General features: G+C 34.6%; 1 protein-coding gene across 3 annotated transcripts in view; it reads left to right on the top strand.

Moving 5' to 3' along the window:
• Window positions 1-19,670, top strand: part of NEGR1 (neuronal growth regulator 1) — an 865,642-nt gene that overhangs the window by 503,624 nt on the left and 342,348 nt on the right. For all 3 annotated transcript variants that reach the window (XM_040470638.1, XM_040470639.1, XM_040470640.1), the window contains exon 3: window positions 17,052-17,177. In XM_040470638.1, coding sequence (XP_040326572.1) covers window positions 17,052-17,177 — 126 coding nt within the window. The remainder of the gene's footprint in view (window positions 1-17,051; window positions 17,178-19,670) is intronic.

Here is a 19,670-nt window from a genome sequence, read left to right as displayed (position 1 = left end):
TAAATATAATACAGTTATTTTAAAATTTGTAAACATTTAAGTATTTTGATTTTAATTTTATGCTTTTAATATATGCCCAGCTTATTTCTGTTCATGATGTGAGGTCAGAATCCACTTTTATCTTTTTTTATAAGATAGCCAATAGTCAGTTGTCCTAGCACCATTGATTAAATTTTACAATCCATTTTTTTAATCTATAATATTCCACAGTCAAAACTTCTGTGTGCATATGTTCTGTGTATACTATGTGTTTTGTGTGTTTTGGTTTCATTCTGTTCTCTATTTTTCCATCAGTATTTTATAATTTGTCTTGTCTACTTGAGAGTATATAGAAGAAGTTCCTCTCTTTATATGTCTTAATCAAGGTTATTTTGGCTACTCTGTGTCCTTTACCCTTCAATACTGATACTGGTGGTTTATCTTGTAGAACTGTGAATAAAAATGGAAATTTATCAAATGTATAGATTTATTGTGGGAAGAATTCACATCTATTTTGTAGTCTGGATGAAACTCTCATCAATTTCATCAATTTCAGTAGTATGTAACTTGGACCTTTCTTTCTAATACTTCTAACTTATTTCTTAATCTTACTGAACTTGTTAGGAACAAGTGTGAATGAGAAACAGTAAACATGGTCTTCTTTACGTTGTTTTAATTTTAATGAAATATGTCTAATACTTTTAATGAAAGATAATAATCATTGTGAATTTTTATAGATACTTTTAGTGACTTTATTAAAGAAATTTTCTATTTCTAGGTTGCAACATTTTGTTTTAAATTATAGTGTTTCTTCTCATATAATGCTTTCGCTGTATCTATTGACATGGTCATATGTACATTTCTCCTTCTATCTATCTGTTTAGTATACTGAACAATATCCCATGAATCCCAGTCCAGGAATAAAGCATTACACACACACACACAAACATGTATGTGTGTGTATATATATATATATATATTGTATATATATATAATATATATAATATAATATATATATTCATTGATGGATTCACTGTTATATTTTTTCTCTGTTCATAAGTGAAATTGCTTCTCTTGTATAGTTCTTGTCCATATTTAGTATCACATTATATCAGTTTCATAAAATGAATTGTTGACGTTTTCCTTTTTTCATTTTCAGGAATAGTATATATATATATGTGTGTGTATATGTATATACACACACACATATGTGTATATATATATATATATATATATATACATATATATAGCAATTATTTTTCCTTACATTTTATTTCCTTAATCTTCTTTTGTTATAAAAATACATAATTATATAAAACATAGAGATTATTTCCTTAAATATTGGTAGATATCTTTTATAAAACTGGGCATATTATTTATTTCTTGTTAAAGAACATCCAAACCAGTTGTTCATTACAAGCAAGCTACATTCTCTAGACACTAGTTCTCTATCTTCTATTTCTGTCACCTTCAATATATGATTTCCAATTCCCAAGACCCCAGGTATAGCTGGGTAGGGGAAAATAACATGGAGGACCATCATTGGGAAGTTTTTGTGGGCCAAACCTGGAAATATCACACAGGACTTCTGCTCACATTCCATTGTTTAAAATTCAGCCATGAATAACAGCAAGGGATTCTGGGAAACAAAATATAATCATGTGCCTAGAAGCACAAATCAGTTTGGTGATCAATTAGCAGACTTACTATACCCAGAAAGGAACATATTATAATTCCTACTACCAATTTTTTTTTATCCTATAAATTTTGTTTAGTTCCCTTTCTAAAAAGTACCATGCAGTATCAAGTGCACAACTCAGTCATTTAAGGTACCATTTGAGTATCACAACTCTCAGCCTGATAAACAGTTTGATATTAAAATCTTAGCACAATTCTGCCGTCTTCCTACCAAAAAGCACAATGTTATATACATAAAAAATCCTCTCATCAGCTGGTGACTCTGCTGTCATTTGATACATGTTTTCTTCAACAAAAACCGACTGGCAAAAACCAACCATAGTCACTGCTGTTTTTGCAATATGTTTGGAAGGCAGGTGGTCATCCCATCTCTAGAGATTAAAAGCAATTCAAAGATAAATGTTGAAAAAAAGAGAAACCAGGGCAGAAAGTGTGTGGGTTTAGGTGTTTGTTGAAACAGGATGAGAAGGGCTCTTATGTTACTCATCAACTGAGAAACATATTTCCATCTGTTTACACTAACACACTGATCTGGATGCATACACTGTCACTGCTGTAATGCACACAAACCCAAAAAATTGGTTAGGTTTAAACACTTGATATAATATTCTTATTATTTTGGAAAAGGAATATATAAAATTGGCCAATGGAGTTTTCAGATAGCAGAGAATAGTCTCTTTTTTCCCCACCAAGATATTAATCAAATGTTCTTTCCATGACAAGAGTTTAACAAGAACTTACTCAGGCCTATTATGTTTTAAGAACTGAAAGGAAACATAATAAATAACCATTTATCCAAGCACTTTAACATGCTCATGATGTTTTTCTTGGATTTCTTCCTCATGTATATGCAGACAGTATAGCAAAGAGTCAACACAACAGTTGAAAAATCCCAAGAGCATATTTGACCCAAGAACCACTCAATGTAGTAGTCCTTTCTTTAATCCTATTGTTCTTCCATATTCTCTGAGAATCTTTTGATGACATAGAGCTTATGTTTTTATAAAATAATATTTTTCATTGTGAGGACAATTTTTGTTTAGTATACATACACCTCATTATAATGAAATAAAATCTACCATTATTCTATGTACTGCAACAACTTAGAATAAGTCCACAGATCAATCAAAAAATGTCTTTTCTTACATTTCTTATCTTTATATAAATATTCCTAGCCCCTTCAGTTGTGTCTTTACATGGCATTGCGTCTGGGCACTTTACTTTTCTGACTGACCTCTAATTGTAAAATATCAGTGTTTCACTCTTAAATTATAATTACTGTAACTGAACACATAACCCCTTGATATGGTTTTATGAATAAACATGTTTCCAAGAGATTTATCCAAATTGTTTAAAATTGAGAAAAGGGAGGGGCCAAACACAGTTTCCTATGGTACTCCTCTAATATTGCCCCTTCCTACTGACATGAATCTACCCATCAACAATGGTTGTAGTAGCTTAACCAGATAGGATTCTTCCTGGCTGTATGAGTTCCTTGTCCACACTTCTCCATTTGATTGCTTAAACTACCAGTAACAACTGTCAAATGACTCCTGAAATATATATATGTGCACACACACTAAATGTGTTCATAGAATAATGAACAGTTGGTTAACCTACCCAAAAGGTAAATTTGATTATTTTGACATGGCTAATCTTGCTTTTCATTTCTCTCAACCCTCCAAACAAAAATTTAGATATACTTTCTGTCATTCCAGTATAGTAGTAGCTGTCAAAGAAGAATAGTTATGATACTTAGGTATAGGCAAAAATATAGAATGAAAGAGCTAATGTTTACTGAGTAGATTGCTTGAGTTTTCTAGCTTTCAAAAAGAAGAGAGGATTTGCCTTATTTTTAGGGAATTTGCCAAGTGATAAGACGGGAATATTCAGAACAGCAGAGTTCAGAACACTCATTCCCAAAGGAATATACTTTTCAGTCTTAACCACATTTTTCAACTATTAAAAATATAGTATATTATCTAGAAAGCCAAAATAAAAATGCATGATACTTTTCAGTTGGGATATGAAAATATGTGACATGCCTAATACCTTGGAGAAGCTGAAATAAAACAGCATGGTTTTTTGTTTTGTTTTGTTTCTTGTTTTTTGTTTTTTTGTTTTACTTAATACCCCAGGGTGTAGTTTACTTACAATGTCTGTTAATTCAAAATGAGAGGTGGTAAATGTTGTTTTTTCTTCAGAATGTAGTAATTAATATGAGGGAGAATAACATTTTAATGAGTGTGTTAAGGACTAACTCTCCAAAGAAGCAGCATTTAGAACAGATTAAAACATTCTTATTCAGCACTTTCTGAGCAATTACTATGTACAAGTGTGATCCTATACAGTACTCAGGGATTAATATAAAATCGTTTCCGCATTCATATTACTTTTCCAGAAATATGTAAGAAATAAAGAAATTTGTTCGTGGCTTGAAAGCAAAGAAAGGGTATAATTTTAGTTGTGACCAACTAGTTCAATCAACTATTGCAACCACAGTGATAAATACATAGTCTACAAATGGATCATGATGTTTCCCTGCTCTGTGCCTTCATACATCTGTTGTTCAACTTGGAATGCACTTCTCCAGATAGTTACAGCATATTATTCTAAAATTTGTCTTTGCTTCTTCATCACCACTCTTCCATCTCCATCTGGGGTAAGTGAGTTCCCTTTAGATTTACATAATATTTTATGTACATGTCCCTTATAACTTTATATAATTATATTTTTAATTTACCTCTATGTTTGTTTCTTCCCATCAATATATAAGCTACTGAAAAGCAGGAATTCTATTTTATTAAATTTTAAATAACTAGTACCTGTCATAGTTGCTAGTATATAGCAAGTGATAAATAAATATCTTCTAACCAAATGCATAATATATAAATCTGTATATAGAGAGAATTTTTGAGGTTAGCCTTCCTATGATAACATTTGCCCCCTTATTACCGTATTCTAGCATTAACAAAGGCATCTAATGATGTTACAGGATACACACACATAAACATGCATATCCAGTATAATATATGCCAACTATATAACATTATACATATATGTATATAGTCATGCATATATGCATACATATAATTTATGTATGTGCATATGCATATATGATATTTAATAATTGGTTATATAGTTTTTATATTGTATTCAAAAATAATAAATGAGGGATGCTGGGTAGATCACTTGGTTGAGCATCCGACTCTTGGTTTTGGCTCAGGTCATGTTCCCAAGGTCGTGGGATGGAGTCCCATGTTGGGCTCCATTTTGAGCATGGAGCCTGCTTAACATTCTCTCTCTCATTCCCTCTGCCTCTCTCCCCCACTCATGCTCTCTCTCTAAAAAAAAAATAGTGAAAGAAAGAAAAGCACCAGATTTCAGTATTTTTATATAGATCATCTCTATTACTTTGTTATGACTATTACCTGTGAATACTTTCTGTATAAATGCTCATTAGACTAACACCTAGATACAAGACAATTTGTAACGTTTAATACACTTGATGAAAGTCAACTAATTAAAGAGAGAAAACTTCTATTCAATGCCAAGAAATTATGGGTATTTGAAATTTCCAGAGTTTTGTGATTCATATTTAAATGTAAGTCCCAGAAGCTAGCCCCAGTATAAAACAAGTTCTGGCAAGAGACTGACTTTTTTTCCAATGAATAATTTAAAATGCAACTTTTTTCCATGTGAACTATCTTATATCTTGGCAGTAGGCATAGTATTTCAATAATTTATACAATTTTGAATATAATATAGTTAATGCCATAAAAGCAATTTCTTTGATATTGAATTATAAGAGAATGCACTTAGTCCACTGTGACTAATGATCTAGGGGCCAGCAACTTGGCAAATAACCTTTTAGCCCAATTTTAGAAAGAATCTGTGCTTGTAACCATAGGATTGTACTGAGATCTCCTGGTTTATATTTGCATACAAACACTTGGTTGTTATATTTCAAAAGCATAAATAAAGTAATATCATACAGAAAAGTAGTTAAAGAAGCATGATGATTTAAAAAATGTAGATGAAAATTATTTTGGTGGGAGTAGAATATTAATAGGAAACATGGTTTTATTATTTGAATTTCTAAATAAAACCTATTCTCAGAATATTTCCTAAGGCAAGACTATAGTCATCCTGCAGATCTAATCATGGTTATTCAATGACAGGTGAGCAACTGCACATTCGTGTGATAACCTACAGCTTTTATGAGAAACCAAGCAATGTAATGTGAAAATGGATTCCTTGGGTCTTCTGAGGAAAATGAATAGGCTCAAGGCTTGCCAGGGTGTAAGGCGGAGATAACAAGATTGTAACTCCATAACTGAGCAACACATTGGGCCTGTAGTATACGGTCAGGATTGTGTATGTATATAACTCCAAGGTACTGTTTACTTTCATACACCATGTAGATTTCTATATCGGGACAATTTTCCAGCATGTGATGACCAAGAGTCTTCAATAAGCATCAAATATTTCTAATTGCCATTATAGTGCCATTTGAGTTGATGCCAGGAGAAGTCAACAGATATTTTGATGAGTGTATATGGTACAAAAAACAAAAAGGAAAAATTCATATCTAAAGATCTGTCAAGGCTGGGCTTCCATTTTCTAAATGGAAATTTTCAGTGATCATTGCCCTCTTCAGACCGGTGCTCCCACCAGGCCCTATCACTCATAATGTAAAGGTGCACATTTTCTCTTGACCTACATCACTCACTTATACTTTAGATATCTTAGTTTTTATTAAAAGTAATCAGGGATTTAATCCTCATGGCAAGTTTTGTCACCTATTTTTGGAGTCTCCATTTTGTTCCATCGTCTATCACAATGCTAATTCCACACTGTCTTTGCTGTAGCTTTATGATAGTAAGTCTTTTTTTTTAATTTTTTTATTCTTTATTTTTTGAGAGAGAGACAGCAAGACAGAGTGGGAGTGGGGGAGGAACAGTAAGAGAAGGAAACACAGAATCTGAAGTGAGATCCAAGCTCTGAGCTATCAGCAAGAGCCCAATGCGGGGCTTGAACTAACAAACCACAAGATCATGACCTGAGCCAAAGTCGGACATTTAACCGACTGAGCCACCCAGGTGCCCTTATGATAGTACGTCTTAAAGTCAGATAGTGTAAGTCTTCCAACTTTCATTATTTTTTTCAAACCATGCCTGAACTTGGCAATTTTAAACAACTACAATTAAATATTTTACTCATGATACTGTTATTTGAACACAATATTTGGAGTTTTATAAAGATGACTGAAAGAGTTAAGAGCCTAGAAGAGTTAGGGTGCTTCTTAGGCTCCCTTTTTGCTCCTGTTGTCTCAAAACTTCTCCATTTGGGGTCCATGTGTAGGGTCTACATTTGTTCTATCCACCATGGTGGCCCCAAAGCAGTCAGTCAAATTATATGGCAACTTGGACCTGGAAAAGCAAGTTTTCTTAGACAACAGGGCAGAAAACAAATGGTACTTTATGATCCAGTCTCAGAAGTCACATAGCATTACTTCCTCCCCAAATCTATTATTTGAGGTGGCCAGAAACTTACTTACTCAAATTAATTGTGAAGGTACTACTAAGACCTCATTCATGATGGAAGAAAAAGAATTGGGGCCATGTTATAAAACTGCCATATAAGTCAACTAACAAAAAGGCAGGTGAGTAGGTGGAAAAAGAAAGTGGGGACTGGACATGTAGAACTCTGCCCCATGACAGATCCCATCCCTGGCAACCACAACAAAAAAGTCATTAAATTCTCAGTACATTACTCATAGTAGATGCCCAGCAAATATTAACCTTTGCTGTAGGTATCCTTTTGTTAGACATGTTTCCAATAAGGAAAGAGAACCACAGTGTCCATTTTTGAATCCTTCTCCAACTACTTTCTAGCTCAGTTTCTAGAAGATGTGTGACTTAGAGAAGGGAGCACTATTTTCTGCCAAGGCTTAACACAATTCCTTGGTAAGCTTGTTGGGCCACATGGAAATCTCTGGGACCTATGTGAAAGTACATGCATAAAAAGTCTGAAATGAAATATATGAAATTATTAATAGTGATTTTCTCTGAATTGTGAGACTGTATTACAATGAATGACTCAAAGCATTGACAGCCATTTGTTTATAACTTACCAAAGGAGGATTTTAGAAGCTTCAGCTTCCTAAGTGATTTTGAGTTTTTCCCCTCAAAAATATATTTTTCTACATTTATTTCCAATAGATGTGTACTACCTTCATAATCAGAAAAAATATTTTATTAAAAGAACAACGACACCAAAGCACTTCAGAGAAGGAATTATTTTTCTGATTGCACTGAAATGACACATCTCCTCTACATGTACAAAAAGCCAGCATAGCAGCCTTTAGATATAAAAATCTGCTAACACATTTGTAAAAATTTCAGCCTAACAAGGAAGACTCATATTGAGCCGGAACAGGCTTACCTCCTGAAATCAGGAGCCAGGTGTTACATTATAACTCTATGAGTCCAAGGGTAGACATTGGACTTTCCTGTGTTTCAAAAACACTAAAACATGCTTTTAGCTATGGGAAATATTTGCTAAGAAGGCAGCTGGGTTCTAGTATGGCACAGCTGGGCTGTTGCCTCTGGTTTATGTGGAGAATAATTCAGCACTGAGGATGAGGCAAGAAAAGTTCACCCAGACCATTCCAGAGGGCACTTGCTGGCACATTTTCAAACAGAACAGTGGAGCTGGCCACCAGGATTATGGGAATAGTGACTATACTGAAAGAAGTAACCTACTTTCCTTAAAATTCCTGGAAGGGGTATCATTCGCTCTCTGGGTTGGAATTTTTTAAAGTCCTTAAAGTATACTGCCAAATTGTTTCCAAGGAAAAGCTAATTACTTATTCTTAATAGAAGGTTACCATCACTGCAGGTTTAAAGATTTGGACTTGGCTCCTTAAGAATTCTGCTTCTCTAGGTATGGACCCCTACATTTGTGTGCTCTGAGAAATTTCAGTTGTGATGTTCTCCCTATGTGTTTTGTAACCGTCCTCTACCGGGGGAAGGGTGAATTAAGCAGGCATTGTAGATTCCCTGTGATATACAACACTGCTGTAAGTGCACTCCAGCCTTCCCGCTGCTGCTGCCTGAGGGGGTAGCTGCTATTATGGTCCTGATTTTAAGCAGTATTTTATATCTTTGAACCATCCAAGTAAGTGAAGCTGAAGCTCGCCTGAGGTACAGCAGGGATTTGAACTCTGGTGTATAAACACTCATGTGTGGAGGCCAGCTATTGATCCTCTAGCCAAAATGAAGCAAAAATAAAACCTTTACAGTCCAAAATATTGAAACTCTTGTATAACAATGTGGTATTATTTGCCTTCACAATGTTTATATAGCAGGTGAGAAAGTGGCCATCAATCCAAAATTTAAAAATTGTTAAATAAATGTTAAGCTACTAAAACCTAACCTTTCTAAATCAGTACCTTTTATTCTTTTTATCACATTTTAATCCTCATGTGTGCTAAGCCTTCGTAATATAACCTATATACATGTAAGAAATATATATTTGTTTTGCCATGGGAAACCTATTTAGCAAATACACCATTCTTCAATGAGAAAATCCATCTTAAGTTTAGAGATTACTTGCCTCTTTCTCTCATCCCTCTGATGCACACCCATGCATTTGGCAGTCAAAGTAAGATGGAGAAAATGAGAAGAGAAAGAGAAGCTATTTCCACTTTGATTTTTCAATAACTCCATGTCCTATGAGGTTTGTTACTCTCACATGTTCATTTTCTTCTCTCCATTGTGGATTGTCTTGCTCACTGCTTTGCAGAACCAATTCTGGATTTTCCCAAAAGAAAATTACACAGTGTGGAAGAGTTTCCCATAGCATCTTTCTACCTTTGCTATGGTGCCCTCACTACACCCTCCTTGCTGCTGTCAGGAAGTTTGAAAATAAATGCAAGCTATTAAGGAATCATCTCTTCTTGGGGTAGTTACATTTTAATTTTAGGCCCTTGAAGGCAAATAACGACTCTGAGGATCTGGAGGAAGGCCTATATAATTACAATGGAGACTTTAAATGTAGGTGAGAATAGTTCATGGAGAGATCTGTTTTCCCATAAAGCCGATAGATTTTGGAACTCACTCTACACCTTTTGGTCTAGAATCTCCTGAACTAGCTCTCACCACCCCAAGATTGTAAAACACTCATCAGATTATCTTAATGATTAACTGGGTGCAGGAAACTAATGTTTTTAACCCACAAAGTCCACTCAAATGCCATCTGTTTCATAAAGCCTGTCTAATATCAGTACCCCCTTCAATTCTGACTCCATAGGTAGAGTTAGATTTACTACTCAGGGTTCCCAAAACAACTTATATTACAAAATCCACTTTGTAGGATTTATGACTCCATATTATAGTTAATAGTGTTAGGTTTTTCTAACTCTTTAGACATAGACTTAAGATTAGTCTCCCTAATCAAGTTGGTGCTCAGTAAATGTGGAATGGATGGATGGATGAATGGCTTAACATAGGTCTCTGCCAATTTTACTATTTTATATAGTGACCTCCTGAAGGGCAAAGCCAGTTGAGAAAAATGTGGACATAGGTTTTCTAGAAAAGGAAAAACACTAAGCTAAGCAAAATGATTCAAAGTTTGAACCAAATTCTGAAAGATACATCTTTTCTCAGATATATTCTTTGCCCCCCAAAGTAGTACTGGCATATTCCATCCGTAGGTATTCACAAATCTGGCAAGTTTGCATTTACAAGTCACACTTGGGTTATTTTTTCCTCCTATCACTATCTGAGTGATGGAATGAGGGGAGAAGCCATAGAAATCTCTAAAATGTCATAAACTATAAAAAGTCAGCTATAGTCTATGAGCCGGAGAAAACAATGTTGCTAGTTAGATGCAAGCCAGGAAACCATCAGGCACCCACAAGCAAACCAATTTAGAGGAAAAAAATCCTGAAACAATTTCTTCTTCTCTCAGTTTGAGAACAGCACCTTTTCCAGGAGGTTTGTTATGTAACGTAGCTCTGCTTTCACTTTCTGGGGGCTGGCCAAGACTGAAAAGGGAAGTGCCAGCCTAGGGAAAGGAAGACTGTTCTTTTGATGCTGCCAGCCATTACCAGAGATGGGAGTGCAAAAAAGCGCCAATTCTCTGAAGATTTATAGTTATGTCTAGCTTGTTGATTCAAGCGGTTTGGAAAATCTTCAGAGATATAGCTTATTCGAACTAACTTAGACTCCGAATCTATGGAGAAGGGAAAAAAAGGCAGAAATAATATGTATACACTCTTAGGGTCAAATCCTTTTGACCCCAAATTTACATAGCTTTTTAAGTAAAACAAAAAAACAAACAAACAAAAAAAAACCAACTCTAATCAACATATACAGTACTAAGATGTGACAGCCTATTCTGTTGGGTATAAATGTATATGATTATTGCCATATCATACACATTTTGCCTGGCATAAACTATGGTAGGCAGTGACATAGGAAAATACTGTGTTTTTAAAAGAATATTGAATCCCCCAAATTGGAGAATCCTTGAAAAAAGTCACAGAGGACTCTTGACACTATAATTATATTTTCACTATATTCTCACATATTGATATTGCATCATTCTCGCAGTGGTATAAAATTCTATGGGAAATGTTCATTACAAAGTCAAAGAAATATTAGCTCAACCATAAAAGAACAAGAAAACAAATATTTGTTGAATATTTTCCATGTGTCAGGACCTTTTCTAGGTGTTGGTGATAGGCTGTTGCATAAACTAGATTCCTACCCAAGGTCTTTACTTCTGTTCTATGAGAAGAAGAGGTAATTAACAATGAAGTAAATATCAATGATACTGACAGATATAAGAGATGCTATAACAAAGAAACTATAAGAGGAGTGAGGAAGGACAGAGGGTTGTGGGTACAAGCTGTTATTTCAATAAGACACATGCCCAGAAAAATCTATCTGGCTTTGAGATGATCAAAGCCATCAGTGATACAATGGTTTAAGGTAAAATTCTAACCCTTTAACATTCACTTGAAATTTTCACTCAGTGTTTCTTCTTTGTAGGAAGTTTTGTGTGTGAAAGAAGTCACTGTGAAGAAAGTTAAGTCAAGCAAGACACCAGAGACATAGAATAACTTTTATTTCTATTTATTGTTTGGCCTAGTGAACATATTTGTAGAACAGATCTGGTGACCGTGTGCATAATCCAAATAGATATATGGAAGCTTTTAAATGATTTTAGGAATAGCTTCAGAGAATGATGTGAAGAGTGCACTTGCCTACAAAACACTGCTGTGATTTTTACACCCTGAGGAAACAAGTGGGTTTTATGCCAAGAATATTGTGGTTATGGTAAATACTGAACTGATGTTTCCTTCAATAATCTGTGAATGTTTGGGGCCAGATTAAGTATGTACTTCATCCATTTTTTTTAATCCCTGTATATTCAAAGAAGACTTCCACATGGATTTGTATGTGCTGTGGTCTTTCATTGACTCTCACATCTTAAGAACTTGATGGGCCATTTAATTGATTCTAGTGAGCCAACACAACTTTCCCAATCCAAATAGTCACTGTCTTGCACTTACAGTTAAGATAATCATCAAATATATCATCTAAGGTTTTCAGTGTTATGTGTGACCCAGCCTCACATCTCACGGAACTTGGTATGGGTGTGAACGATGTTGTGTTTATTACTTCTCAAAGTCATCTGCACATTTAATATGATAAAACACTAGGCTCATATGATTCAAATGATTCATATGAATCATAGTCTCATAGTCATCCTTATGTTGACTTCTCAAATTTTTATTGGTTATGTTCCAGACTACAAGATGGATTCTTAGAAGAAATTGAAGTTAACTCTGTGAAGGCTGCTCATTAAACAAACAAGTGAAAGACTTATTTTATTTATATGTAGATAAAAATGGGTGCACTTTAAAAACAAAAAACAGATGAAGCCACTCACAAACTCAGTTGCACATGATGGTGCAAATGGTGCAGGATAATCCCAAATGGCTGGCCCTGTAGAAATCATTAGTTTTTGGTTTGGATATATATTCTACAATTTTCCTTACTGATACTGCTCCATACCCTGCCTGAGGACACTGTGATAGATGGCTGAACTGAGAGAAGGCAGTCGGGGCAGGTCAGACTGCACATTTTTTAGTGAAAGTGAAACTAAACAGAAGTTTAAATTACCTTTAGTAAATTGAAATCGAGAGATTCACCTAAATATGCATTATCCCCTCACCATGGTGAGGCGAATAGGCGTTGAGGACGCAGTACTAGGTAGTAGTTGAATTTGAGGCCTGCAAGTAATTAAAGGCAAAGCAGATGATCAATTTGAGGATCCAAGAGTTACTCCCTTAAATGTATATGGGAATTTCAAAAAACACTCCATCCTAACACAATCTTCCAACCTCTGTTGTTTAGAAAGTTTCCAATGTTCTTCAATTCTGTAACTGGTGACATAGAACAATTAATTATGAACACAGTTGCAAAGTCATAAGAATCCCCAATAAAGGTCCCCTTAGGAGAGAGATATTCTGTGATTCAGTATGAAATCTATAACTTCATTGTTTTTACTTATGGTATCATGATGATGATAACAGTGATGATAATGTTATAATAATTTCTTCCTATGAATTAAACAAGTTTACATTTAGATGACTAATTTATTCCTTTATTATTCTGCTCTAGGTCATAAACATGTGCACAGCAACTCAAAATGTTACTAAAATCTGTACTTACTTAGTGATTTAAAAATTGTTGAATTGATTGAACACTTATGCACCTTTACAGACAAATGATTTTTCAGCTCAATTTCTAAATGAAAAGAGTTTGAGAGAGTTTAAGATAAGGCATATGGAAAAGGAACATACACCTAGAATAATAAGATATTTTAACTCTCCTCATTGTTCTGTTTTTCTATGCAAGTGCATAGTGTATTGGAAATACTATAGACATGCTGCTTTGTCACTCACAGAGCTCAACAGAGTCCTCCCGACCTGTGTGCATGCATGATTTATACACAAACTATAACCCAGGGACACCCATCAGAACTGAATGATCTTAAGATGCCTGAGGCATTACCATTCTTCCCTGCTCTTGTTACCCAAAGTAAAAGCATCTTTTTTTCTCTTCTGTTTTCTCCTAGCATGATGCTGCCTCAGATCATCCCAAGTCCTTTCCCAATACCATTCCTTATTCTAGATGCAGAGCTAACAATACCTCTATTTCTGTCATCCTACATTGAGGCCATTAATAGTTTTTCTCTATTATAAATAGTACCACACTGAATAACTTTGTGCATAAACTATCCTACATGGTTCTCTTTAAAGGAAACCAACATAAAACTAATGTCTGCTGATTTGGTCGCACAAGGCATACCTATTAGACATGTGTTACTCATGTAAAATGGGAAAGGAAAACATGGAAAATATTTGTCTTCTCTTCATTACTTACCTAATTGCCTCCTTCTTTTAATTTTAAGTTCCTTGAGGGCAAGGATTATGCCTTGAAAATTTTGGATTTCCTGTGAGTCCAGAATTATTCCTTCCACAATACTCAGCAAAAGTTTGCAGTCTTGAACTGAATATAAAATGGCTTTGAACAGTCAGCAAAGCAACACCTGTTTTTGCCTCCACGAGCTACAGTGCATGTGAAGGATTTCATTGGCCCTCTTCACACACAGCATCTGCTGCCAACAGGTGATGCATTCTAGGGAGAAGAGCCTTGCCAGAGGGATTTTCCTTTGCTAACATCCTCTTTCCAGATGTTTCTTCCCTGTAACATATCCTGACTTATGAGGCCCCTGGAGGCAATTGCCATCACTGAGATGACATGTCACACCTGGAATTCAACACTCATCCCCACCACACAATTTCCCAAAGTTAAATGTCAAATCTAAGTTTATTGCTAAGGGACTTAGTTGTTTCTCTGTGAAGCCAAATAGTGTGCTTAATATTAGTTTACCACTCATGTTTACCACTTTAAATATAGGTAGACATGTAAAGAGTAAACTAACTCTTAAGATCAGATAGAATTGACAAAATAATATACAGGATAGAATTCATGGTCTTGTGGCATTCCATCATTTTTCTTAAATATACATACCTTTGCCCAAAATTGAGTCAGTTATATGCTTGGAATACGTCGATAAACTTGACTGATCTCTATGTACTGTCTCCTCTATGAAGGAGGAAAGTACTATATAACTTTTGTTTAAATAGTGACCATTAGCGTGTATGTAATTGTGTGTGTATTTATATATGTACATATGTACACACGTATTTCATAGTTTACTATTTCAAACCTGCACCTACATCTGTATATCCAGATGATGGTTTTGTTTAATTTAAGTTGATTCTTATTAGTTCTCCTATTCACCAATGAGTCATGCACACTTTTTTCTACTTTCCTCCAAGGGTATCTTAATGTCTTTTATTTCTGTTCTGTTTCAGTTAAGCTAAAAAGAGTCTTCGGTTTGGAATGATTCTTATTTTTTTTATTTTTATTTTTGCCTGGGAAAACTCACTGAAGAGTTTAATGATAATTTGTTTTAAATGCCAATTAAAGAATGTCATTTAGAAACAGTTACAATGGTATATTAGTTAGGAATAAGCTTTTTCCTAAATCTTAGCTACAGTTATATATAATCAAATACTTTATATTTATAATCAAATCATTCTAGGGGTTTTTTGGTAATGGAATATTGGTTTTATTAAAAAAATCTAAGATGATATTCAAAGTATAGATAATTTAATTTATCCCTGTGACAAATTTTAATTACCTTTTTAAAAATAGCTGTGAAAACATATCTTTTGCATAAAGAAAGCCTAAGAATGGAACAATTAAAAGAATTCCAATAAAAGGCTTATTTGTCTAAAAATTATGAAGACATCTAATTGCCAATTTTTGGTTTTTACCTGGAACTTCAACATACTATAATTTGTGTAGAGTAAACTAAAACTTATGGCACAAGCTGGTCTTACACACTGCCAAAGTGATGAGTTGGTGAAAGCACAGGAAAAGGGCAGTACTGAAATGAAATTCAAAAATCACATATGTGTCCTAGGGCATTTAATAATGATAGCTAATACTGATGCCAGGTGCTTTACTAAGTTCTTTAAAATACAGTGGTTTATTTAATCCTCACAGCAGCTATATGGGTTTCATCTTTCACATGAAGACACGGAGGCTGAGATACAGACGTAAACTGCCCTGGATAACACAGCTGGTAGAGAACCCAGGATTCGTATCCATGGCATTTGAGGATGAAGTGAGAGACCATCTGATATTTGAAAGGATATGGACAGTTTAATTGGAAGTTCATTTAGGGATTTTCCTATCCAGCATTCCCAAAGTATATTCCATGGTCACCGGTTTTTTCAAATGCTCTTGGATAAAAGCATACATAGTCTAGTACATGAGGGGGGAAAAAAAAAGAACATACAAAGAAATACAATAAGAACTTTTCCCCTTCATTCTTGGAGATTTACAGTAAGCATAACAAAGGTTCTAAGAAATCCCAGGGTAAAGAGATCTGTTTTAACCAGCAGTTTCCAGCCTTCCCTGACAAGAAGACACTTTTCAAGCCCTTAGAAATGGAGCCCCTTCAAATATAAATGGTTAGTAAGTCCACCCCTACTAATTGGCAGATTGAAAATTGAGGTCCCAAATGCTTTTGTAACCCTGAAATCTTTTTTAAATGTTTATTTATTTTGAGAGAAAGAGTGCAGGTGGGCACTCACTTGCTCACAAGCAGGGCAGGGGCAGAGAGAGAGAGAGACAGGGAGAGAGAACATCCCAAGTTCCACACTGACAACGCAGGACTCAGTCCCACGAACCATGAGATCATGACCTGAGTCAGATCTGACAAGAGTCAGATGCTCAACCGACTGAGCCACCCAAGCACCCCTTACCTCCTAATCCTATATATGTTTTACCTCACTTAGCTTTTAAAAGAGCAACTGTTCTGCTATTTTAAGTTTCTTCCAAATTTCCATTCTTATTAAATCATCTCATCAAGAAAGCCATCATTATAGTGGAGATACATAGGTGGAACAGCTAGATTGGCTATATTGCAGTGTCCAATACAAGTATGGACAATAAAATTTTAATTGAAGTAAAATTCAAAAATTCAAACTTTTTTGTTATTAATTCATTTATGCTGAAGTATTCAATATCTAAAAATTGGCGAACAAATAAAACCAGCCAACATACAGAAAACTCTAGGAGAGTCCTAACAATCCAGAGAATCTCTATTTTGAGTGGTGAACATGGGCTGTAGGTATAATATCGTGGAGTTGATCATGTTTAGTTCAATAGAATTTTACTGTATTTTGCTGACCACTGAATGTTTTGTCATTTCAGTTCCTCCGAAGATATATGACATCTCAAGCGATATGACCATCAATGAAGGAACCAATGTCACCCTTACTTGTTTGGCCACTGGGAAACCAGAGCCTTCCATTTCTTGGCGGCACATCTCACCATCAGGTAAAGCAGAAATATATCAGTGTTGTTTGAACCATTGCTCATTATTATTCTGTAACCTCGATGTTCAGAACCTAAGAGTCAACTTATATTTTTTACATATTTTTTGTGAGATAAACAGGATACATATTTTTATACTGAATCTTTATGCCTAAAGGCACTGTAGTTCACAGAAGTTAAATGAACGGTTTCTGTCAGAGCCCAGATTAGAATCTATGTCTCTTGGTTCTTAGTCAAGGTTATTTTCATTTTAGTGTACTGGATAATCACAAATCAATAGACATAAAGCTCAAATGGAAATATCACAAGAGAAATATCTTCATTTAAATGTGTAAGGCTTTTATTCAGTCGTCATTCACATGTTAATAGGCCAGCGTGAACTGCTAAGGTAATCAAGAGAGAATGAAATTATACAAATTATGAGGTTGCTGGGTCTAATTTCAAAATGCAGTTCAGAATCAAGGATTTGGCATTTAGAATTAAATTTTAACTGATGAGGAATCTGAAAACCCAAGACTTTAAGTAACTTGTACAAGACCACAGAGGTAGGTGAAATTAAGGGACGTAACATTTTGTATGGGTTTCGGGTGCTTCTGCTACAGTGCACGTTCTCCTAAAGACATTAAGTCAACTTTAGGAAGTTGGGTATAATCATCATCAAAACAAGGCTGTTTTCACAGCCACTCTTCACAGCATTACCAATTTGTGTAAAGATTAAATATTTGAACTATATAGCTTTGAGTTGTACCCTGGAAATAACAGTGGTACTTTTAATGGATAGGATCCCACCACATACTCGATAAGTGAAATCTGATTTTATTTGTCTTATAGTTTTGGTGGAAATAGCTCTAACAAGGCTAGTGTGATGAAACTGCTTTTAAAGAAATCAGAAAATCACCCTTCATGTAGGTGTAGAAAGAGTACAATGGCCACATCCATTTTATCTGCTAATGCTGTCCTTAGTATCACTTGTCCTTAAGTGTCTTTGAGTTTCCTCATTTATGCAGTCGGTCTAATGAGACTTACATCATATGCTAAGTATTAGCATGAATGTGAGAAAAAAATCAATAGAACAGCAGTATATACTTATATAATATGCATTATGGCCCCTATATTATTTCTGAAACAGGAGTGTGCTCTTGACTGCCAATACTTCACTCCTTAGAGCAGCTACAGAATCATAAAACTGGTATATGAGCACTGAATTAGTGGCAGGACTCTCTATGGGGTCTAAGTGAGACAAACCGAGGGCAAGCAGTTAGGATACAAATACTTTTATCTCAAGGTTCTCATCCACATCAGTTCAGCCAATTGTATTGCAAATCTCATAGCCTCAGTTTCCTTCAGCTAGTTTTCTACTTTCCAAAAATCAAATGATAAAAATGCCTAACTATTGTGAGACTTAAAAAAGATAATAAGCATAAATGTGCTTTAAAAAGTATAAGGTGATATGCAAATGTATGGCTGATTCTTAATCATCTTTCCGGGGATTTAAATCTGATATGGCAATATAATTTTTGTAAGAATGAAGCACATAATCTTCATCTTCATATAATTTAAGATTAATATTTTGGACTGAACTCTCCTGCTTTGCAGTGCTTGTTATTATGCATATTCTTCTTTTTAAGTGCTTAGATACATTTTGGTTTAATTAAATAGCGTGAATGTTGGTTAGTGAAGTTATTAGAATAATGATAATGGATAACATCATGAAGCTGAAAGAAGACAGATTGGGTTTATAAGTTAAACTGCGCATGGATTTATTTTTCTGATCCTGCCATACAGAGCAAATGAGTAAAATTAGCATAAATATTAACTATTCTCCAGTGAATAGCTAGACATGGCCGATATATTTATAAATGCTTCCAATAATTTCAAATTATAATTTATTAATGATCTGTATTCAAATGCACAGCACTGTAGAGTTTCTGCTTTAAGTAACATGTCTTATAATTCTATTAAATTTCTCCAAACTTACATACTTATATTTAAAGCAAAATCATAAACTCCATTGATCTGTCTATATTTTACCTAACGAATATCAACATTTTGTATGCTCTCTTCTTTTGCGATATCACAAAAGAAAATGTATCTAAAAATAGTGGTCGCCACAGGAACAGATAACAGATACAGATACACTCCCTGTCTGTACTAGAAATAATGGCTGGTTTTTGCACATGTGTAATTTGTTTAGATTTTTTTTTAACCAGTACTTTTGTTAATTCTTGCTGATTTGTTCATGGTCTATATCAGTTTTACAAATCAACTAAAAAAATGGTCACTGGATGATAGCTCCACAGAGCTTCTCCCTAATCCCCACCACCACCCCCCACAAAAATTAGGTTGTGGGTTCAAGCATATCACACACATTGCCTTAACTAACTGGAGGTGTCATCCTACTTGTTACTTCAAACAACACATTGTACCTTTCACAAAAACATCGTTCTTGAGAAGTTTCTGTATATATGAGCTTCCTTAGAGTTTACGTATGTTGAT

The sequence above is a fragment of the Herpailurus yagouaroundi genome, unplaced genomic scaffold (assembly GCF_014898765.1).
Source record: "Herpailurus yagouaroundi ecotype Mexico unplaced genomic scaffold, PumYag 77, whole genome shotgun sequence".
NCBI classification, from domain to species: Eukaryota; Metazoa; Chordata; class Mammalia; order Carnivora; family Felidae; genus Herpailurus; species Herpailurus yagouaroundi.
The sequence above is the reverse complement of the archived record's forward strand: the minus strand, read 5'-3'. Positions and strand labels throughout refer to the sequence as shown.